We start from the raw sequence: 23,586 nt of genomic DNA on the forward strand, positions 1-23,586 counted from the left end.
GTTAAGGATTCAACACTCATTCAACTTAGAGCTCAGCTCTAGGAAGAAACAAATTCCAAAAACTTTACTCTGCAGCACAGACATACTTTATTTAAATATTTTTTAGACATTAGAATAATGGGAAAAGGACAGAAAAACTTTCAACGTTGGCAAAATTACATCTGTTTCCCATACAAATGTAGACTAGACCTCTAGAGACTTTGTTTTGTTACTAAAAATTGTAAACAAATAAGGGAATCCATATTAAAACAGCTTTCTGATTTGTTAGAAAAAACCACATAAAAATTCAAGATGGCAACACTATCTTGACAACACAACCACAAGGTGTAACATGAATTCTCCTCCAGATTTAAGAACTCTAAACCAACAGCACCTATATTACAAAGAGGTTGTAGCAACTAGTCTAGAGTGGTATAATCTAAAAAAAATCGATCCCCAAAACACACTGGAATATTCCTACTCCAGCAAGGCTTCAATGAAGAGAGACTGGTGTATAAATCTGAGAGAGGGAGAGAGGAGCATCTGCTGGACGCCCCTTGTCAGGAGCCAACAGCTCACATTCTGCGAGGAAGTCGAGATGCTTGTGACAAACCTTCCTTTTTCTTTTGTTGGTATTTTTTTCCTTTTTTTTTTTTTTGGTTTTTTTTTTTCAGTGGCAGAGGAAGTTTAAGGCCATCAGACTCGCAGAATTTAAAAATTCACAGACAGGAAAATAATGTTGTGCTTCTCAGAAGGCTCAGTTCTGCAGGCAGGGATTACCACGGCTGGAGGAACCTGGAGTGGCTGGAATTTCACATGACCGCACAGCTTCTGTTGGATGCCCTTTGCCCTGCCTGTCGAGAACAGGGAGAACCATTTAAAACCAACAACAACACAAAAATCACCCAGAAAAACCCCCCAAAAAACCAACAACCAACAAACCACCCAGCAGCAAAATGCTCAAACTGCTTTTCTACTCAAAAGAATCTATTGTGCTTTTTAATATATAGTATTAAACAATTAATTTTATATTAATTATATATTAATTATAACATATATTGACTATATATTGACTATATATTGACTATATATTGACTATATATTGACTATATATTGACTATATATTCATTATCTCTCAAACATACATTAATTATATATTTTATAGACTCAATTATATTTTAAAACATTTAATTATATTTAAACTATATATTTAAATTAGATATTATTATATTTAATATGTAATTAAATTCATATATACATATACATATATATTCGTATATACATACATATACACACAGATATATATATATACACACATATACATATATACACACATACATGAAATTATTGCCCTGGCAGGGTACAAACAAGAGACAGCAAAGCTGTACAACCTGTTTTTATCCTGGAATTAAAACAATGTTACATGTCCTTTCCTATGGAGGAGTAATACGACGACAGGCATCAGAAAAATACAAATAATTTCTGTATTTGAATCAGGGAGCATAAAGAAGAACCTTGTGAGGTTCTATATAATAAATCTAACATTGCTGATTTCCAACACAGTAACACAGTTCTTGGGTTTTTTTTTTTGATCTTCAGAACTTTATTTTTTTCAGCATGCCAGGCACATTTTCTCTCAAAGAGTTTTCAAATCTCAAATTATCTCAATCAGAGAAAATATGTGAGTATCTCTCTTTATCAGAGAAAATATTTGAATATAAGACACTAACATGGCTTTCTCTATGAGAGATAAAGAGAGATTTAAATTCTGAAAACTTTCAGTAAATTTAGCTGCTTAAGCCAAGCTCTACTATAAATTGGCATGGGGGGGAATCTTAAGAGGAACAGAGTTTAAGGGGAGGAAAAAAAAATCCCCATATCTTAAACTTTTAAAAAAATGTACTTCTCTGCAAGAGGATATGTTAGGCAATATTTTCAAAAAGACAGTTCCATACTTTCCTTAATTACTGATTTTAAAAATAAAATAACATCTGCACTCAATTTTTAATGTTTTGTTTTAAGAATTCATTACTTAAATCTCAATTTTTTCAACATAAATAACCTTGTTAGTCCTAAAAGAAAAATACCTGCTGACGGTCAATGTCTTCCTCATCCAGAGCTTCAGCTACTTCTTCCTCAACTTCTTCATTTTCCCCTTTATGTGCTGTTGTTTGGAACACTGTAATTCTTTGAGCAACCTCCTGCAAGACAGTTTTAAGACTTGAACTCTTCAAAAAAACAACAATTACAAAATCTCCTGTTTCTCACCTGCTCAGGACTTCTGAGAAATGAAAGCTCCAGCTGCTGGGAGAACTCCTTGTACTCATTTTATTTGTAAACTTCTCAAGCATTAATCATAAGCAGCTTAGTTTTAAATATCTTAAAGATTAAAAGGACTGTTTCTGACAACAGTCATCAAGTCCTTCCAAAATATGATTTTTTCATATATATTTAAATATTTTCTTTCACTTGCAGCATGTCACAGCAACTACCCCATCCCAATTTTTAGTAACCCCTCATTGTTTCATGTGGATTTCTCTGTGTGATTCCCCATTCCTCATAAGCACACAGGTTTAAGAAAAACTGATTTAGAAGACTGATCAAGAATTTACCAAAACTTTCTTTTCAAGGTGTGTTCTAAGGCACTGCCCAGCTCCTGCCATGAGGAAGGTGCCTGAATATGTAATTTTTTCACTATTTAGACTCAATACAGAGTAAAAAAAAAAATCACGGGCTTCAGTAGAGGCATTTCTAAACTGCAGCTAGTTCTCCAAAAGGAGAAAACTTTACCAAAAAACCCCTGCAAGTGCATTCCTGTATGGAGCCCTGATCTGAATCCTTGTAGGTGATGCCACCTAGAGAGAGAAAATATCTCACACAGATCTGGGGTGCTTTACCTCTCCCTGAGAATTCTTCAGCACAACTTTCACATCTTCCCCGGTGCCCCAGGAAGGCTGGTTCTTCCAGATGAGGTCAGTGGGAGGGTTCGCAGCTACTCCAGCATTTGAAGCCCAGATCTGACAACACAAGTCACACAGGAACATTTTTTGCCAGCCTTACCACATTTCCAAATCCAGTTAATGTTATTTCATTTAAGTGACGCTGTGAATCCCTTCCAGTAAGGAAAACCAAGCAAATCCTAAAGTTTTGTACAATAAAACACATCGTTTTTTAATGCAGGGACTTCAGAATATGTAACGTAATGTAAAATTTCCACCTGCACATGGCGAAAATTAGCGTTTCACTCAGAAAATTCTGAAAAACATCTCTGTATTAATTATCCCAGCAATTAACACAACAAATGCCCCACACAAACACAGGTGATAACTTCCTGAAAACATACAGAGGAAGGACAAAACTAAAAACCCTTTTGTCTTTTTCACCCACAGAAGTTGGCCATTCCAAATGAAACCTGACCACTTACTGTAACAGTCTGGCCTGCCTTTAGTATGTATCTTGGGGCGTATCTGTAACTTGCAGAAGTGTCTCCTATTTTTCGGATCATCTCCCAGCCTCCCATAGGTTGATCCTAAAAAAAGGGAGAGGAAAAAGAAAAAAATAAAAATTTAGTATTTCCACTAGCATTAATTTTTTCTGCTATGCAATGTAGTGTGTTTTATCTTTAAGGCTGTGACACACATGAAACTTTCAGTGAATGGGTTTATTATCACTTGATCTTCAGCATGGAATTAGAATAATTTTAGGTTAATTTAGCTTACCTCTTATTTGAAGTTAAAGCTTAAGACATTCTGCCTTAGAGTTCTGATGTTAACTTAACTAATGTTTATGATTTGCATCAGTTTTGTTATCATTTGGGCCAGAGAAATACATATTAGTAATAGGTATTAAATATTAAAATCCCCTTACAAATATTTATTGTTTTTTTGAAGCACAGAATAGCAAGCAGGCTTCCTAGAAAACAAAATATTGCTGTTAGTATTCTTGAAATATTTTTACATATGCGCACTTGCCACCACATACTCCCTATATTATTTTTTTTCCTATCAACTGCTTGATAAGTATTAACAAATCATATACAAGTCATCTTTACAGAATGACTCCTTCAAAACAAGAGTAGGTATTTTTTAAATTCCTAAAAACAAGCATTTTTTCAACTCTCCCACAAACACAGGTTCTGATCATTCAACAGCTCCCACTGTCAGTTAAAATTATCTAAAATAAACAATCTTAAATAATTCAATGGATGCTGACATTCAGTTTGTCATTGCACCAACACATACCATACTTAAGAGTGTTTATCAAAATTTTAAAATCTATTTATTTACCTAAACTGTCGAAACACTCATGAATATTCCCCAAGTACAGTTTATTACACTGCACTACAGGGAGTTGCTCAAATATCTAGACCCCCTGGAAAAGTGCTAAAAACATGAACCACCCATGGTTACTGGGAAAAAACTGATGCTTCTCCTTCCTTATGAAACAAGGGATGTGCAGGGTAATTAAATAAAAGGTGGGGGAAAAAAATATATGTGTTAAACAAGCATATGTGTGGGGGGAAACTCAAAAAATCCCTCAAAAAAGCAAAAAAGGGGCAGATTCTGACTCACCAGAAACAGTTTTTGACCTGGCTGAATTGAGTCATCTACACAATGAAGTGTCTAGACCAAGAGAAATGTCAAGGTTTCTTGAATTCACTAAATGAAACCATTGCTCCCCAGGTGTGGTAATTACAGATAATTAAAACCCACATGATCACTGTCTGGAGGAGCCTGTCCATATCCTCACTGATTAGAGGGGACTGGGATACTTGGAACCAGGCCAGCTCATCACAACAGGCTGCCTTTTAGTGAAGATAAAGGAGGGAAATGTGCTGTATGTAACAGCAAAATAAGGAAGTGGTTATTATTTATCAAAGAGTTCTTCATTTGTGTAGATGTGTGTACCCTCCCAACACAAATTCCAATCTATTCACAGAACCATACAATCTCAGTGGTCACTGTAGCAGTGGCTTTGGCATGGGAGTTGAGGGCTCGTAAAACTGTGTGTACAGCCAAGGAAGAAGAAAAACCATAATTTAGGGAAGCTCTACGCAGATACAAGGGACATTGGCAGTTAATTTCATCTAGACCTCTATTCTGCATATGTATTTATTTGTTTTGAGCCTTTTTAAGGCAGAAAAAGTGCTGAAAAGGCATCTAAAGCAGCCTGGTGTCTGCTTGCAGTATTTCTGATCAGGAACAATGTCACCTGTACCATTTTACAGGTGCATTACTTGCAAGGCAGAATGCAGAAGTGCGAGGTAATGATTTGGTGGACGGGCCACCTTGCAGTAAAACAAAAGCACCAAAAATCCTCGGGGGAAAGTCACCACCAATCCAGATCAGTGTGTGAAAGCTTTCTTTGGGACACACCAGCTCCTTAATGCCACAAGCTCTGGGATCAAAGTGAAGCCTTGGGAGCGGCAAGGGCACCGAGGACTCCCTCTACTCAGGACGCACGCGGTCACTTCCAAACCTGCTCAGAGGTGTTCTTCAAGCGAATGAACTTCCCGTCCACGTCTATCTCCTCGATGGACACGTTCCCCGTGGCAGAGGCAGAGTGGGAAATGCTCATGCTGCTGCTGGCCTCGGACTCCTCCACGTCAATCCTCCTCCTCTTGCGGCCGGCTGTGCGCACACTGCGGCTGGACGAGGCGTGCGAGATGGTGACCCGCGAGGAAGGGCCGGGGGACAGGTTCAGCCTGGCGTGGGCAAGGGAGAGAACACACACACACACACAGAGCACATCAGAGAACAGGGGGCTCAGGGAGGGACCTCCCTGCCCTCCACAACCCGCTGGCAGGAGGGCGATGAGAGCTGGAGGCCGGGGTGCGCTTGCGGGGAATGCGGGACAGAGCGAGAGGGAAGAGCTGAAGTGGGACAGGGATAGTGCACACTGGGTGTCAGGAGGAATTTCTTCACTGAAAAGGCAGTCAGGCTTTGCCCAGGGACGTGGTGGAATCATCATCCAAACACCCATGTGTATGTGGCACTTGGGGACACTGGGGCACGTGGGTTTAGTGCTGACCACAGCAGTGCTGGGTCTACAGCTGGATTCATATCTTTCCCAGCCTAAAGATTCCATGATTTAGTTTCACTTTTTCCACCTTTTTTTTTTAAATAAACTTCCATCTCCTCTTCTTCCCATAGATTTATACAGCAGCATAGTAAACAAAGCATGTCACATGAATAAGTGAAGGCTGAAGTACTGAAGAGGTGAATAAAATGTTGTCAAACAGCTGATTAATGCTCCTGGAGCAGAGAATACTGATGGATTACTACATTAAGAGCATAAAAGCATTTCTGTGCATTTGTTGAAGACTACAAAGAAACAAAAACCCTAGGGAGACTTAAGCCACTGTGTGAAATTAATGCAAAAACACAGTGGAATAAAAGCTTTGGCTGTTCCATCCCCACAGTTGAGAGGAATCAGCAGAGAGTAGCTCAGAACACAGTGAAGAACAAAATTGCTCTAAATGACAGTTGTGACAGAGGTGAAAATTCTCAGTACTGGAAGAACACTGAGGCCAGATGTGGAAAAGGCAGCTGGCTGATGAGCTGGGCAATCACAATGGCTATGAGTTTATTAAAATTATTCTATACTTGGGAGAATGTGGGTAACAAATAATTAACTCTGCAACTAATTTTGCAGAACATCATTAAGCACAACACCAAGCAGTCATACAAACGACAATTCATTACTTCTTCTCTGCTGGACCTTAGGGGAGAAGCAAAGGGGAGAAGCAAAGGGGAGAAGCAAAGGGGAGAAGCAAAGGGGAGAAGCAAAGGGGAGAAGCAAAGGGGAGAAGCAAAGGGGAGAAGCAAAGGGGAGAAGCAAAGGGGAGAAGCAAAGGGGAGAAGCAAAGGGGAGAAGCAAAGGGGAGAAGCAAAGGGGAGAAGCAAAGGGGAGAAGCAAAGGGGAGAAGCAAAGGGGAGAAGCAAAGGGGAGAAGCAAAGGGGAGAAGCAAAGGGGAGAAGCAAAGGGGAGAAGCAAAGGGGAGAAGCAAAGGGGAGAAGCAAAGGGGAGAAGCAAAGGGGAGAAGCAAAGGGGAGAAGCAAAGGGGAGAAGCAAAGGGGAGAAGCAAAGGGGAGAAGCAAAGGGGAGAAGCAAAGGGGAGAAGCAAAGGGGAGAAGCAAAGGGGAGAAGCAAAGGGGAGAAGCAAAGGGGAGAAGCAAAGGGGAGAAGCAAAGGGGAGAAGCAAAGGGGAGAAGCAAAGGGGAGAAGCAAAGGGGAGAAGCAAAGGGGAGAAGCAAAGGGGAGAAGCAAAGGGGAGAAGCAAAGGGGAGAAGCAAAGGGGAGAAGCAAAGGGGAGAAGCAAAGGGGAGAAGCAAAGGGGAGAAGCAAAGGGGAGAAGCAAAGGGGAGAAGCAAAGGGGAGAAGCAAAGGGGAGAAGCAAAGGGGAGAAGCAAAGGGGAGAAGCAAAGGGGAGAAGCAAAGGGGAGAAGCAAAGGGGAGAAGCAAAGGGGAGAAGCAAAGGGGAGAAGCAAAGGGGAGAAGCAAAGGGGAGAAGCAAAGGGGAGAAGCAAAGGGGAGAAGCAAAGGGGAGAAGCAAAGGGGAGAAGCAAAGGGGAGAAGCAAAGGGGAGAAGCAAAGGGGAGAAGCAAAGGGGAGAAGCAAAGGGGAGAAGCAAAGGGGAGAAGCAAAGGGGAGAAGCAAAGGGGAGAAGCAAAGGGGAGAAGCAAAGGGGAGAAGCAAAGGGGAGAAGCAAAGGGGAGAAGCAAAGGGGAGAAGCAAAGGGGAGAAGCAAAGGGGAGAAGCAAAGGGGAGAAGCAAAGGGGAGAAGCAAAGGGGAGAAGCAAAGGGGAGAAGCAAAGGGGAGAAGCAAAGGGGAGAAGCAAAGGGGAGAAGCAAAGGGGAGAAGCAAAGGGGAAAAGCAAAGGGGAAAAGCAAAGGGGAAAAGCAAAGGGGAAAAGCAAAGGGGAAAAGCAAAGGGGAAAAGCAAAGGGGAAAAGGAAAGGGGAAAAATTTAAAAAATATTAAAAAGATAGATAAAAAAAGATTTGAAAAAGAGAAAAAAAATAAAAAAAAACATTAAAAAAAGAAAAAGGTAAAGTAAAGGTGATTTGCTGCCTTGAGAGCTGGTCTGATAATCAGTGTCCTTGGTCTCATGATGACTTAGTACTCTGACAGACAGGAGGAGGCAAAAACAGTGCCATGGAAAGCAGTCAAGCACCACTAAAAACTGCTTTTTAACAGAGAAGGAGACAAGAAAAGCACAGAGATAACAGAGACACCACCTCCTTGCCGTGTCTTCCCTACCTCTCCTCTTCACCCTCCAGCATTTTCCGGTATGCATTGATCTCCATGTCAAATGCCAGTTTAACATCCAGGAGCTGCTGGTAGCCACTCAGATGCTCCTGCATCTGACTTCTTATCTCTGCAATTTCCTTCTCCTTCTCTGCCAGTGCTTTGCGGTTGTTCTCCTGCTCCTCGGCCAAGGTGATCTCCAGCTCCTGTACTTTGTCCTGCCACTCTCTGGACTAGAGGAAAAGCATTGAAAACATCAGTGGTGGTGCAGAGAAAGCCCAGCCAAGCCTCCACGTGCTGCTCCTCTGCTGTTCAGGCAACACCAAATTCAAACTACAGAAGTTACACCCTCCCATGAGTTCAAACTCACCCGTGTGTTCAACTCTCTCCTTTCCAACTCACCTACTACAAATGTAAACACATAAGATTCCAGTGAAACTTGCAACATCTTTGGGGAAACAATTACTCTGCTCTGTTTTTCTGAGATCTGAAAATATGCCACAGCACTTGAATTTACTCAGGAAAGAAAAACTGAGCTTAAGAGTTTAACACATTCCAGACAGGACACAGGAACACAGTCCTGAGCTGCATGAGGGGAGGTTTAGTCTGGACATTAGGACAGATTTCTTCACCAAAAGGGTGGTTAGATATTGGAGCGGGCTGCCCAGGGAGGCAGGTGGAGGAATCACCACCCCTGGAGGTGTTTCAGTGCTCTGTGTTTTCCAGGTGTCTGCTTGGTGCTTTGGCTTGGTGCTGCTAATCCTGAATCCTGGGAGGCAGCTCCCCTCAAGGAATAGGGGTTGTTGTCAGTGCAAACCTGCCTGCCTATCCCCAAAGCCTCCAAGGCCTGCTCAGAGTGTGGTGATAAGCACTCATTGAAGAAATCTGATTTGTCTCCTGCTTCAAAAATTCCATCAGGTCAGCAGATCTTAAAAGTGCACACCCAGAATGGAATGCCTATCAAAGAAAGCCCAAAATGATGGCAGCTTTAGGGTTTCCATAAGCATGCTTTCTTCTGTTTCACAGCCCCTTGAGATTCAATTTATTTTTTTTTAATTAAGGAGCAGACAGACGAACCGATGCCCCATAATCACAAAGTTTGTTACGCATGCATCCAAATTTAGGAAGTCACCACATATTCCAGAGACAGAGAAGAGGAGAGGGAGTCTCCATGTCTGACACAAGGGACCAGTATTACTGGTTGTCAATGCTAAGAGCCAGATAAGGAATTTAATAAATGGAGTTTTGTGTCACATGGAAGATCACAGCGGAGTCTACTACAGAGCTCAGTGCTGGCAACTCAAACCAGACCAGCACCAGGGATAAGAGATTTCCAAGAAAGTAAAGCTTAACTTAATGCTACTAAAGTGGAAAACAAAAGTGTCCTGGCTGACTTCACTAATGCTACCATAAAAAAACAACCCCAAAACCACAGCAAAATGGTTTATTTGGTGGAAAAATCATGGCCAAAATGACAGAAGTTGATTTTCTCTGAACTTGAATGCCCTGAAATTAGCAACAAACACTTCTGCCAGTTCAGAAGCAAGTCCTCTGAACAAAGCTGTCACTCCTGGAGTCACAGAACAGAGGCAATTAACTTAACAAACCTCTTGACTGAACCACCAAAAGATGATGGTAATCTAAAGGCAGAAATAAGATCTAAGTGGCCAAAATTTTCCATCCAACTCTGTGGAACCTCATGCACATTCATTATACCACCTGATCTTTTCCAGAGACTAACCTGACTAGATAAAAGGAACACTAGGAAGACTCTTACAAGTATTTGCCAATTTATTTGGAAATTTAGGAAATAATATCCCCCACATTTATATTTCTCACTGGAAATACACAGAATTTTGATGCCCTATTAGAGTCTACTGTACAGGAGGAGTAAAATTTGAAGTGTATTACAGAAAGGAGCGAACAGTACTAGTATTTTTATATTAATAAAAATGTTTACATGTTTTGTTGTATTTTCAAGTGAGTTACAAAAGCTTACTGCAGAACCTACTCCTGACTCTTCTGATTTTCACTGTGGATTTCCCACTACAGTGCACACAATGTTACAAACAGGCCAGTACTGAACATATCACTTGTCACACACTACGTCATACTTCTCTGGGTGTGATCTATGCCCTCTGTAATCTAGGAATAACCAATTTCTGCTCGAGGGCCTGCCCTACAGATGCTCGAGTACAGTTTTTTGATGTTGTTTGCTCAGTCTCACATTCCTAATCTGGGCAAGATCTTGTCAACAGTTTTAGATTTTTTAGATGTCTGGATGCAAACTGGATCTAGAATGAAAAGAACCTCCAAATTCCATTTCTGGTTTTGAATGTTGCTTTGTAGAATTCTACACTAGGCTGGTCCAGTCAGTACTAAACTGCTCAGTGTGTCAAGAACATTTAATACACATTTGACTAAAATTGCCTCATCTCTCCACAAAAGCCGCTTAACAGTACCCCATTTCAAACACTGGCTCTATAGCAGACTACTACACACAGAAAAATAAAATAAAGCTTGTCAAGAGGAGATATAAATGAATTTGAAACAGCACAGAGCAGGAGGAGAGAAGACAAAACTCCGGTTGTGACACTGAACAAACCTGGGTTAAAAACACACCTTTAACACAAAACCCAACAAATGTAATGGGCAGAAAAGCCCTTTAACACAAAGCCCAGCAGGTGTGAACAGCGGGAGCGAGGAGGCAGAGCTGGGTACCTCTCTCTGGAGGCTGGTGATGAGGGAGGACAGGCTCTCGATGCGCACGCGGCTCTCGTTCAGCTGCTCCCGGATGGTGTGGACTGCAGAGCTGTTCACCTCCGAGGACATCCTGGCACTCTCCAGCTGCAGGGCACCCAAGCGAGCACGTCAGCTTCACAGTAACTTTCACCAGAAGAAGGAATGAATCACCAGAAACCCACAGGCCACGCTAAGCCACCCGCGTTCCTCTCTGCAGCTCCAACGCGCTGAAACCTTCCTTTCTCTAGGGCTAAAACGTGGTTGCCGTGTTGGATTGCCCTGCCTGGAATTCCAATTCTCTGAATAGTTACTCTAGGATTAAAACCTTCCCTTGTAGACATTACTGAAACTGAGCTACTGAGCCCCGTTTTCATGCTGGCTAAAGTTTATTTAATACACTTAAATGCTTATTTAACACACTTTAGCACCCTCTTAGTGAAATTAGTTTACATTCTCTAAACTGAAATGAGTTTACATTCTCTAAAAAGAGGCAAACTTGTTACCTTTCAGGCAATAAAAGCAAATTGGCACCAGTACTAGTGTCCTAAACCACTATTGTTTCATTCTATCACTTCAAACTTCAACAGTTTTACTTTTATAGAGTAACCAAATCGTTCCTGCTGAACACTGCCACACACACTTGAGCTGCACCACAGATTTATTGAACTTGATGACGATGGTGCAAAGCAATCCAATTTATCTTTTTAACTAAGTTTCCAAAAATACAGAGAATTATACCTGATGATAAAGACCAAGGACGCAATGAGAGGTTGCATTTTTGGCTAGACTGCATTTTAAATAATCTTTTCCAAGACAGATTGAAGGCCTGGAGATAAGCAGGCTGAAAAGACCAAAACTGATGCTAATAAATTCAGTTTATATGAACTTTTCTGATGTAAAATCTCACCCTGCTTTTAAACAATACTAACTGCAACAAGCACAGCCACAGAAACCAGGTTCAGTTGAGACATCAGGGTGCCTCCTGACATAAATGCTGAGTAACAGCAGAGGAAGGAAATTATGAAGTCTAACTGATTTCAGATTTCTGCCTAGATGAGTGAAAAACAGAAGTTACTGGGCATTGTAAAACTTCCCCACGTTTTGTACAGGCTCAGAAAACTCTATTCTCTATCTTCTCAGCAGCCCCGTTACGAATTTTTATACATATATATTTATCGCTGCTCAGTACCATGCTTAACAATTAAAAAAATTTTCCCTGAATTCACGGTAATCCCAGCATTAATCACTTTTCCCCCCCACACCACCTCCACACAGCGCTTCCTTCCCTTCTGTTGCTGTACCTGATGAGGATTAAACCTGCTCCCAAAGCGAGGTGTCGAAGCGCAAACCCACACCCAAACGCGTGCTAATTCCAAGCCCCTCCAAGCCGCCAGAAACCGCGCTATTGCGCCAAACAAAACCGAAGCAGCATCAAACAGCTGTGTGAAAACACTGCTCTCACCCTGGAGCTGTAAGTCGCTTCCAGCTGCTCCTTGTAGAGCCTCACTTGTGCCTCGTGCTGCTCTCGGATCGTGCGGAGGGCCTGGGTCAGCTTGTGCTCGAACTCGAGCTGGGACCCAGAGCCCACCTCCGCCAGGCGCGTCGCGTGCTTCCTTCTCATCTCTTTGATCTCCTGTGGGAGCCACAGAAACACGCTAACACCCGGGAAATACGGGACTAAAGTTTCCTGCTGAGCGGGGAGGAACGCAGGTTCTAGTGTCGGACTATTCTGGCGCGAAGCTTTTGGTAGAAATGGTCTCCCCAGCCTTATTTTGCAAAAGCTAGTTGTTAAAATAAGAGCTAGGATACCATCAGTTTTTTGGGTTTTTTTTTCTGAGAGTTCTCTTGCAACAAATACACCTCAGAATCATCAGATTTTGGAAATAGATCCCTCCTTTCTTGAGGTACCTTGTGTGCTTCAACAAAATCAAACTGCTGTGAAGTAACAGTCAACTCACTTTCCCTATTTACTTGTGTGCTTGCCTGTGCTTTCTCTGGAAAGAAAGGGATTCCAACAATATGAAACAAAGCTGAAAATACTTCTAGGAAGAAAAAGCACACATGGAACAAAAGACCTTTGTTACTGCCCTAAGGTTCTTCCTGGAAAGACTCAAATGCCACAGGTGAAAGGGAGGGTGGCAAGAGAAAGTTCTAAGAGACAACTACTCCTCCACCCTTGTTTCCATTATTCAAGAGCATCCTATTAGAAAGGTTTGAAATTAAAAACATTGCAGGTCCAAAGCACCTGTTTGAGTCTCCGTCCACTTTATTTCTTATAATGGGGTTATGTAGGAAATTAACCTACTTTCTCATTAACAGAAAAAGACGTGCATTGCACACCATGATCAGAATTTAAGATGAAACAACATGATACATGAGGTTATTTTACCACAAGAATTCAGAATTAAAATCATTTTTCCTAGAAAAAGGAAGTTGGAAACCTTCATGCCAGAACAGAGGTAAACCCTACTCTGAGTAGGAGTTCAGACAAATTGCAGAGGTACCTCCCAACAACCTAAGTTATTTTCCTATTCTAGAATTTCCCACACCAGTTGCCACCTTCTCTTTAAAAATGTTAATTCTTGAGGCTAAATTTACCTCCTCATACATATTTTTACGGAATTCCAGGTCCTCAGAGAGGCTCTGACAACGGTTCTGAAGTTCCACTTTCTGCAAGGTTTCTTTCATAAGCTGGTTCTTGGCAGCAGCTAAAGAAGTTTCAAGCTTTAAGAAATTAAAAAAAAAAAAAAAATCAACACAAATTATGCAGTAGAACTCACACAGTGGCCCAAGCCTCACAGAACTACAGCTACTACATATTAAGGTTTAACTTCACAATCAAATCCCAGTATTTATGCCAGTAATATTACATATCACACATGGACACTTTTGCAGTTGCTTATACAAGCGAGTTCTATATATTTCACAATAGTAACTGGCATTAAAATTGCTCCCTAGTAATTTTCCTTACAAATCAATTTTTAATACATGGAAAACACCAGTTGCCTTCTCTCCACAACTTGTCTTCTTGAGGTGGCGATGCTCAAGATTACAAATCTAAAGGCTAACAAAACTAGGAGAAGTTTTCCTCATCATTGTTCCAGCAGAACATGCAGAACCAGAGGCAGAAACCAAAGGGGGGCAGAGAGAAATTGTTATTTGTCACTTATTACCTGTTCTTGTCAAGCCAATCTGCCCCCCAAAACAATTCTGAAAAGTGTCAAGTGTACTTTGAGTCTTGATCTGCTGTCTTCGCCCTAAGTAACATCCCTCATAATTTCAGCATCTTCGATTTTAAGAGCTGTCTCAGCTCTTGACAGGTTTTCATCCTTTTTGGTTACAAAGTTATACTTCATCAGGTTGGCAGCCCATAATACAGAAAACCACCTCACTCGCTAAGAGAACCTGATGGTTAAGATATTCATTTCTTCTCACCTCTTGTATTTCATCTTTCAACTCTTTATTTTTTCCCTCCAGACTTTTCTTATCACCAAGGGCTGTGGCCAGTGAAGCTTCTTTAGAATTCAGGGCTGCATCAAGCTCATGAAGTTTGACCTGGGCTCTATTAAGGTCAGATTCCTTTTTTGCATAGCTGGAACAAACCAGAGAAAGTGATTGCAAGAAAACCTAGAAATGCCTAGAAAAGGTTGCAAGAAAACCTAGAAATGTCCCCAAAACAGAGTGCTGGCTAATAAAGCAATCTGAACCTTGAACTTGAGAAACACCTGTCAAAAACATGTTGTTTTAGCTAAATTGACTGGGCTTTGGCAGCAACCTTCAGAAATGGCAAAGCTCCACAGACCCAAATCCTGTCTATACACTATCTGCCATCATAGACATTACACTGGTGCAGAGGTGATTTCTTTATGAAGGCAAGCACAGAAGATTTTCAAATAACCTTCAAATTAGCTTTTGTGTCTAGACAAGCAGTCAAGCATGTTCTAGGTGTTTATCTCCTAAACCAGCATATTCAAACAGAGAAATCAAACAGGGGGGAAAAGTAATGTCACATAAACACAAGTTTATTATCCACAAATAACACTGTAACAGGCTACTATCAAAAACAGGAGAAAGGAAACCCATATTCATGAATCAAAGTGTCTCTTGTCCTTAGATGGCACAAGCAGCCTTTAAATGTGTAACAAGTTCTTCAGCTTGGAGTTCATTATTTTTCTGCCTGGGATATCCACCCTTGTCTATCAAGGGCAGTAGCATGCACAAGTCCTAGATGGTTTTAATTGAACTGTGAACTTTTTAAAGGGATGGACAGATTTAGGCTCAATAATAATGAGAGCTGGCATGTCCTTCTTCACCTTTTACGCTTTTCTTTCCAGATGTTAAAAAAACGCCAAAACAACACAAAAGAACCAACCCAGAGTAAACAGCATAATATGCAGAAAATTGGATAAACTGAAATCAAAATAAAATTAGACAGATTCAGAACAAATCCACTACTTTTTTTAGTCACTGTAAGGTTTATAAGACACAACAGCAATGCATCTTGACAAAATGAGACCTAAGGCAAAATCAACACAATTTTAAAAGCAGACACCCTCAGCTTTAAGAAATCCTTTTTTCCCTCCAAGATTCCCTGCACTTGTCACACTCACAGGCGAGGTGCATGCACACGGAGGGATGCAGGGATGGAGGTTTCAGCACACAGCCACACCACATGGCAGCCCCTACGCAACAGACTTAGCGCTCCTTAATCCCGATCCCTGGGATTAGCACCTGCTGCCCCCACGGCATCCAAGGGCCAGGCTGGGAGCCCCTGAGACACACAAAAACGCTCTCCTGCACTCAGCTGCTTCCTCCTGCCCAGCACTCCCCACTGCCTTAGCGGGATCTCACTCCTCAGAGCCACGGCCGGACCATGGGCTTGGACAAAAATACAGGATTTGGGGTTGGGGCATTCCTGCTTCCAGCTCTCTGCATTATTCCCTCTTGCACTTCCTCTTGTACCCAGCCCTGCTAGAACTTCACCACGCAAGGAAAGTGTGCAGCAGAAGAGGAAGAAGAAGGAAGGGAAGGTGTGTTGCGCATCTGTACAAAATACATCTGTAGAAAAACCCAATCCCTCCATCCCCTATTAGGAAGTATGAGGGTCCACAGCAGACATTTCTTGCTTGGTCACACTTCTGGAAAAAAAAGCTTTAATCAAAACGGAAGAAACTGCTTCTCCTAAGCTGAAACCAAGGCTACCAAGTCAGATCCTGAAATGAGAAAGTTGCAGAACTATAAACAGTGCGCTGCTCCCCAAATTATCCTGGACTCTGAAACAGAGAGAGTCCCCAAAACGTGCCACTACCCAAGGTGGTGGATACCTTAAACTGCTTGAATCCTAAATTGTTTTAATACAAATACCTTTTTAATGCATTTACAGACTAAGAGGCAGCTGAGAAGACCGTTCTTGCCATGCATCAGCAGAGAAAAAAGGGTATTATAATAATATAGACTAGCAACAACAACATGATTAAAACCCAGGGTAGTACCTGTACCACAAAAAGTATTACCAGTTAGATCAGCCCTTTCTGGTTTGTTTGCAACAAGACTGTCTGTGCAGCCACACTATAATTTAATGCAACAAAAGCCACAGCAGGGGGGTGGTGGGTGGGTGGAGAATTAAAATTAAGCACTATTAGCTGTTAGTGACATGAGCTGTCTAACTGTGAGACAGCTCATCTGAACACATTCTCAGAGAGAAAACAGAAACTGGAGCTCCACACTTCAAACGCTGGAAGCCAGATGAAATCTCAGCAACTCAACAGTGTCATCCCATCCCTGAAGGGAATTCAGGAAAGGAGGAGAAGATCAGAAAAGCCTCTGTGATTTATAAAAACAAACACCAAAGTATACAGCACATACTTCACCCTTACATCCATTAATTTTGACCAGGAAAAACTTCAGCCTCTTGACAATAGATGCCTTCTTCCTACCCAGAGAGCCAAAGCTACATCTGAATACAGCAAATGAAAAAACCTCAAACACCTTCCTGTTGCAGTGTTCAGAGATTACCTAGAACTGTGCTCCTTTTCAAGTAGTTTGACTCATGAAAGGAAAATAAAAGCAAACAAGTAATTGCTGACTCGCATCTTTTTCAAAGAAGCAGTTTGGTTTTCTCTCTTTTGACTTCAAAGTGCGTGGATCTTCTTATCCATGGAAACGTTTACAACAACCTACAATTTCCCATCATCTCCTTAAACTTCTCACTAAGTTCATAGAAAAGCCACACAAAAAAAGCCTCAACTAAACAAAAACCCCAAGGAAATAATTTTCTGGCTAAGCTGACCATCTGGAGCCAGACAAGCCGCACACCTAGTGCGAGGCAAGCAGTCAGCAGCCAGACCTTGGGAGGTGTAATCCAAAATTTCGTTTGGAACTGACCAAGTGCAGGATGCCACCAGCCTACAGCAGATTCTTCTCACCTCCCACACCCCACCCACTCTTCTCTGCAGCTACTTAAGTGCCTGATCACCAAGCTAAGCATTGCCAACATTAACCAAACCCTCCTCGGAAAGCATGGGCTTTCAGCCAAGTCGTGACATAGATACACACGTGTTGCCATTCCTGATAATGCAACCTATATTTAGACCCCTATAAAATTACATTTACTGCACAGTGGGTTGGTTTTCTAGTCCACTTGTAGAGAAATATGAAAATAATAATTAAAAAAACCCAACTATAGTCATGAATTTTCTATCTTTTATTTAGCTAGCAGTCAGTTTCCCACATTTTCCCCCCGTGGCAGACAAAATGCTAGGGCTGTATTTTGCAAGGAAGTGACTTAAATAACATAAGAAGCACCTAAGAGCATTCAAATATTTGATTAGAGACCGCAGTAAAAGTAACTGGACAAGTATGGCTTTCTGTAAATAAATATATGCAATGTTGTTTCAGCCTCGTCTCATGTTACCCATTTTACTTAAATATTTGCAACCAACAACAACACATCATCTCTAGTCACACCCTGCTTGAAGTCACAAATCCAACCTGAAGCTCATGGTCATCTGTGTGAACCCCATAACCCCATTTTAAGCAGAAACTACACACACAAACACATATCAAGCCACTGCCCACTACCCTGTCTTCATTACATTTCCACGTATCTGAGCCCAAATATTTATGTCCCACACTGCACAGAAGACATGCTGACTTCAGAATATAAATTCTTACATTTCAGTGGCTTGAATGATTCCACAGCAAGCCAACCACCCCACTCCTTCCCCCTCTGGGTGCTCTATGGTACACATCCAAGCGGTGACAGATTTCAGATTAAACCTCTGAAGTCCCAATCCTTTGCCTCACTTTTCAAGATCACCTACAATAACAAAAATACGCCTGAAAACAACTCCAGCCAGCTTCCTTTCCAGCTCCTCGCAGCACAGGTGCACCCTGGCAAAGCCTGGAACAGGTGTCACATCTTTGCCTGCACCAACACCACATGGTTCTGTGTCGCTGCTCGGGGTGCCAGCTGCACCCTTGATCAGTAATTCAAGCCACAGGCCGATGGGAAGCTGCTCCTGATATTTATTTTACTGTCTAATCTCAGTTCAGAAATGTACTTCAGAGTGAAGATGGGAAGGAAGGCCAGCTGGAGATGCAAAGCCAGCCAGCCAGATAAACCATCTCTTTGATACTTAAAATTAAAGTTTACTTTCTTACCACATTTACTATTAATGCACTCAACAAAACACCCGAAGATAATAAAGGAAGATTAAGTCCTTTGCCAACACTTTGAATAAAACACATATTTTCCTTCAAAGTTACTCTAATCACATTGTCTCTCCTCTTCCAGGAGGCCGACGTCCCTCAACACTGGCAAACTGCCACAGTGAAACCCCAGCCTGCCAAAGACAAATGCAAACAATGGGTTTCCTAAATTAACTGGAGTTAACACCAGCTCACACCTCCTAAAGAACACAATTTCCTCTCACGACCAACCAGAACTGGGCAAGTCCAGCCAGGGATTTCTGGCCATTAAGTCTCCATCACAAATATATCTTCGAAATAAATTTTCTTTATCTTGGAAACCACTTCCACCAGTGGAAAACCATGCTGAAACCTGACCCATCAGCAGAGGTGCACAAACACAGCAGCCAGCCCCGGCTTTCTGAACGGCCCCTGTTCAGCAGGACCTGGTGACACAGCTGTGCCAAAATTCACAATGTGTGCCCTTGTTCAGTTAATTGCTTCCAGTGACACACGAGACCTTTCTGGCCCAGCAGTTCTCCCTGGTGTGCACTTGTGGCAGACGATGAACCCATGACACGCCTCCCCTCAAAAGCAGAAGCTTTGTCCAGTCTTGTAGGATGCGATGGAGCAGTTGGGACCTGCTGCTTAAATGATGGCATTATGACATGCCCAAGGACGACATCCCTCACTGATTTGTATGCCTTGTCCATTTAATCTTTTTCTCAAGAAATATGGAACTTGCAGCAATCTGAACGCCCAGCCAAGGCAACGCTGCTCTGTTGCAGGAAGTGCACTCTTACCTAAAAATAACAGGAGCTGTTACCCCAAAATAATTTGTTGCCAATTGTATCATCGCGAATTTTGAGCGTCAGGCAACCTTTCTTCGCCTCCATTGCTCACGAGCAAGGCCAGCAGCTGGAAATCAATGTGCACAGGCATTTTGTTCTGTGGAGCTACTGCTGGCGTCTGCCACAGCCCTCCACTGGCAAAAGCGTAGCAGTCACAGTTAATTACACAATTTCATTACAAAAAAAATATTACAAGTTTATTTAAAGTACAGAAGTATAGGCATGTCTCTACAACAGCCAACACTGATAGCAAAGCATACAGTTAAGTCTTGTCTAATCACTAATGAGAACATAAACTGGAAATACTGTGAAATTTGTGCTGTCTCTCAATTTCTCAAACTACGGAAGAGAGATCTCCCTCTCCTCCACCTCCCAAGAATTCTATACACCCAAACCCAAATTGCATGGGGGGTTTTTTTTTTCCCCCTAAGTCTTGAGACACAGAGATTTATTTTCCTTTATCTCCATTCTGCCCATCACAAGCCTCCTACTTACACAACTATGAGTGTCACTTTCCCGTCCCCTCTCCAGAGCAAAAATAGGGAAGCCCATTTTTTTAATCTCACTTTTCCCCAACTTAATTCTTTAGAGATTTGAAGTATCAAGGGAAACCTTCATATTTTTGCTGGAGCAGAACCTATGGCTGCATGGCAAGCACTCTAGGAGAGCATGCAGCAAGACTGCTATATATATAGGAGTGTAAGCAAACAGTAAAAAAATGCAATTTTCCTGAGGGATTTGAAGTATGAACAGAGCAAGCTTTTTGGTGCATCACACCATACAGATGGCACTGAAGTCAGCAAATCCAACAAATAGGTGACTGGAGCTTTAATTTTTGTGAAGAAAGAACAGGAAAAGCCCTACAGCACTTCGAGAGTAACTAGAAGTTTGAGTTTGAGGCACTAAGAGTGACTGAGAGATGCCTGGAATAAAATGGATCAAGGAATTAAGAAGGATGGCGTGCTAACCAGAGGAAACAGAGTGGCACAAGAATACACCTGCAAAAATATTCAAGTAACACAAGAAGGCCAGCTAGACCATGAATGTTATTGCCCAGCTTCAGATCATCAAGTGGCAAATCATCTTTACTCCCTCCACAGAACACCTGGAGAACGATTTCTCCACCACTAGCTCTGTAAGGAAACAAAGCCATCACTAATCTCAATGTTATGGCTACCAGAATATCTAAACCACACAAACCAAACACGCCAGGAAACTTGTTTTTTTTTTTTCCTTTTTCCTCCCCTGCAACTGGCTCTTTTAGATACAAACTACAACAAACTCACATTTTAACTAAAGCCAGTGCATACAGCTCACTGCAGTTCTGCTTCCAGAGAGGGCAAGGAAAATCCTGCTGAGAGCACACATCCTCATCTTACCTTGCAAACCCTCACAGTGCTCCTATGCACCCTTGTGCAAAGTGCTTTTAAGAGCATTTTTTGTCAGGTTACAATGTGATTTAACAGCTTTAAGAAGCCATGAAGGAGCGTGCTCCAGTTCAAGTGAAAAACCCCTCTGCTCCTTTTTAAGGCTTTGCAAATAGAATTACAGATAAGCTGAGATATCCCCAAGATATCCATCTTAGCACTCAAAGACGACTAAGAAACTGCATGCCCATCCACACCAAAGAGCCACAAACAAGTGGAGCCCAGGAGCCCCAAACAGCACCGAGTGTTTGTTTCACTAAACCCTCCAGGAGTTCTTGGCAATCAACACCCGCCCCCAACAAAGCAGGTTTTTTGCCAAGTATCACAGGCAAATGCAAGACAGAACACGCAGATGCCCGTGTCCACGTTATTAAAGCCTTGGTTCCAGCCACAAAAAGGGAATCCACCACAGACTGCGCTTAGATCCCAGTCCCGCGCACGGCGTCTATGCGAGAAGCTGACACAAGAGTGTGCGTTCCTCAATAAAATCACTAAGAGATGGAAACTCCTGGCTCGACCCCGGAGTCAAGAAATGTTGGTGCCTGTCAGCGGCTACACCAGGCTTTCCCCTATCACTGTCAATGACTGCTTTGATTTAAGACTATCGTGAGGCACCAAGAGAGAACCTCCAGAATAACCACTCTCACTAATTAGAAGCTCACGGTTTTGGTTTTTATAAATAACAGAGTCCAAGAGATATCAGAGGTGTCTGCAGACGCGGGAGAACATCAATGTGCGGGTTACACACGAAGTATCTTCCTCATCAGAAACATCAGGGCTGAGAGGGCATTTAAGACACAGTAGCAGAGGAAGAATAACAACTCCGGAGGTTTTTACCCCCCATCCCAATATTGTGACACCTTCTGATTCCAAGGCTAAAGCGCGAACGCCTAAAACTGCAGCAGCCACAAAAATCAAATTGAAGGTAAACACAAACAAGGAACCAAATAAACAAATTAATCGAGCCGAGTGTTTAAGAAGCAAAATCTAGTGCCTCAAAATCAGTTCGCGACAAAAACAGGGATCTTGGCAATGTACCCTAAAGCCGTCAATCCGGGGGATGTGCGGACACAAATTCTACCTTTGGTAACATCTGAACATCGAGGAGGGCATACAGAAATTACAGTCCCCTTTGGTTTCAAGCATGATCCATGTATTACCTAGTCAGTATTTTCACATTATGAAGTTAATCTGTTTGAGAAAGGCTCAATTTTTCGTCCCAAAGCAGCCTGAGCCTTCAAGACAGCCCCTCAGTCCGTGCAGGGCGAGGTGAACACTCATGGAATCACATTCTAAGGGACTGGGATGGACTCTAAAGCCCGTCCAGTCCCCAGACTAAAGCAGACCATCCTCAGCTCCATCAAGCCTGGCCTGGAACAATTCCAGGGATGGGACCATCCACAGCCTCCCTGGGCCACCTGTGCCAGGACATCACCTCTCTCACAGCCAAGAACTTCTGCCCGATATCCCATCTAAACCTGCCCATCTTCAGTTTAAAGCCCCTCCCATCTTATCCTAACACCCCGCGCCCTTGTCAAAAATCTCTCCGCAGCCTCCCTTAGTTACAGGAAGGTGCTCTAAGGTCTCCTTTACTCCGGGCAGCAATCAGAGCACTTCACCTCATTTCTGACGCTCCAGCCTCCCTGTACAACCTGTTCCAGCGCACAGTAAGCAACTCCTGCCTGATACCCAACCTGTCTGACCAAACTCCCCCCTTTTTCCGTGCGCACCGGAGCACCCCGCGGATGCTGCGGGGTCCGGGGCGCTCGCACCCGGCAGGGGCGGCGCTCGGGGCCGGCTCTTCCCGCCGGGGCGGAGCGGCGGCAGCGCAGCCCGTTGCTCCTCATTCATTCATTCCCCCATTCATTGCCGGCCGCGGAGCCCCGGCGGGACGGGCGGGGTGCGCTCCGCCGGTGCCTCCCGCGCCGCTCCGCCCGCATCCCCATCTCCATCCCGCCGTGCCACCGATGCTTCCCGGCTTCTTTGTGGCCCACCTATCCAGGAGCTGCTCGTGGTCGGCGCGCAGCTTGCCCAGCTCGATCTGCAGCCTGGCGCGGTCCCGCGCCGTGTCGTCCAGCGTCCGCCGCGCGTCCGCCAGCTCCCCCTCGTAGATCGCCTTGAGCCCGGTGACCTCGAGGCCCCGCACCTCCTCCCGGTGGATCATCTGCCGCTGCAGCGCGCTGTTCTCCGTCTCCAGGCTCCGCACCTTGTCGATGTACACGGCCAGCCGGTCGTTCAGCTGCCGCAGCTCCTCCTTCTCCCGCATGCGGGAGATGCGCGCCGGACTCTGCAGCATCCCGGCGACGGCTGGGCCGCGGGACCGCGGCGCCGTGGACTCGGCCATGGAGCGCGGGCTTGGAGGGAGGACACCGGCAGGGCAGGGAAACAGGAGGGGTGCGACGGACAGGCGGACAGGCGGACGCGCGGACAGACGGAGCGGACGCGCGGACAGACGGAGCGGACGCACGGACGGACGAACCGACCGCCGTCGTCGTCACCGCCTCCTCCTCCTCCGCCGGCTCCGCACCGCTCCAATATGGCCGCGCGCCCGCCCCGCCGGACCGCCCCCGCGGCGCTCCCGCTCACGTAACCGCAAGCCAACCAATCGCGAGCCGCCTTCTGCCGCGGGCTAAATTCAAAACCCGCCC

The 23,586-nt window shown here is 43.6% G+C and overlaps 1 protein-coding gene across 1 annotated transcript; it reads right to left on the reverse strand.

The window, feature by feature from the left end:
- Positions 1 to 625: 625 nt before the first annotated feature.
- On the reverse strand, positions 626 to 23,376 carry LMNB1 (lamin B1). The gene is made up of 11 exons (XM_058044118.1): positions 22,933 to 23,376; positions 14,407 to 14,563; positions 13,570 to 13,695; positions 12,434 to 12,604; positions 10,951 to 11,076; positions 8,242 to 8,462; positions 5,458 to 5,683; positions 3,404 to 3,508; positions 2,877 to 2,996; positions 2,067 to 2,180; positions 626 to 833 (listed from the first exon to the last, which is right to left on the reverse strand). The coding sequence occupies exons 1-11, from the start codon at positions 23,280 to 23,282 to the stop codon at positions 792 to 794; spliced, it is 1,758 nt and encodes a 585-aa protein (XP_057900101.1). The 5' UTR covers positions 23,283 to 23,376; the 3' UTR covers positions 626 to 791.
- Between the last annotated feature and the right edge of the window lie 210 nt (positions 23,377 to 23,586).

Source organism: Melospiza georgiana, chromosome Z (assembly GCF_028018845.1).
Source record: "Melospiza georgiana isolate bMelGeo1 chromosome Z, bMelGeo1.pri, whole genome shotgun sequence".
NCBI lineage: Eukaryota > Metazoa > Chordata > Aves > Passeriformes > Passerellidae > Melospiza > Melospiza georgiana.

What these genes read in the sequence shown, in the direction of transcription:
- LMNB1 (XM_058044118.1), bottom strand. Translation starts at nt 23,282, where the DNA reads ATGGCCGAGTCCACGGCGCCGCGGTCCCGCGGCCCAGCCGTCGCCGGG. An exon ending in TGAAAGATGAAATACAAGAG is followed by an intron (nt 13,696 to 14,406) that starts GTGAGAAGAAAT and finishes AATTTCTTAAAG; the next exon opens with CTTGAAACTTCTTTAGCTGC. An exon ending in TGAAGAATTCTCAGGGAGAG is followed by an intron (nt 2,181 to 2,876) that starts GTAAAGCACCCC and finishes ACTGTCTTGCAG; the next exon opens with GAGGTTGCTCAAAGAATTAC.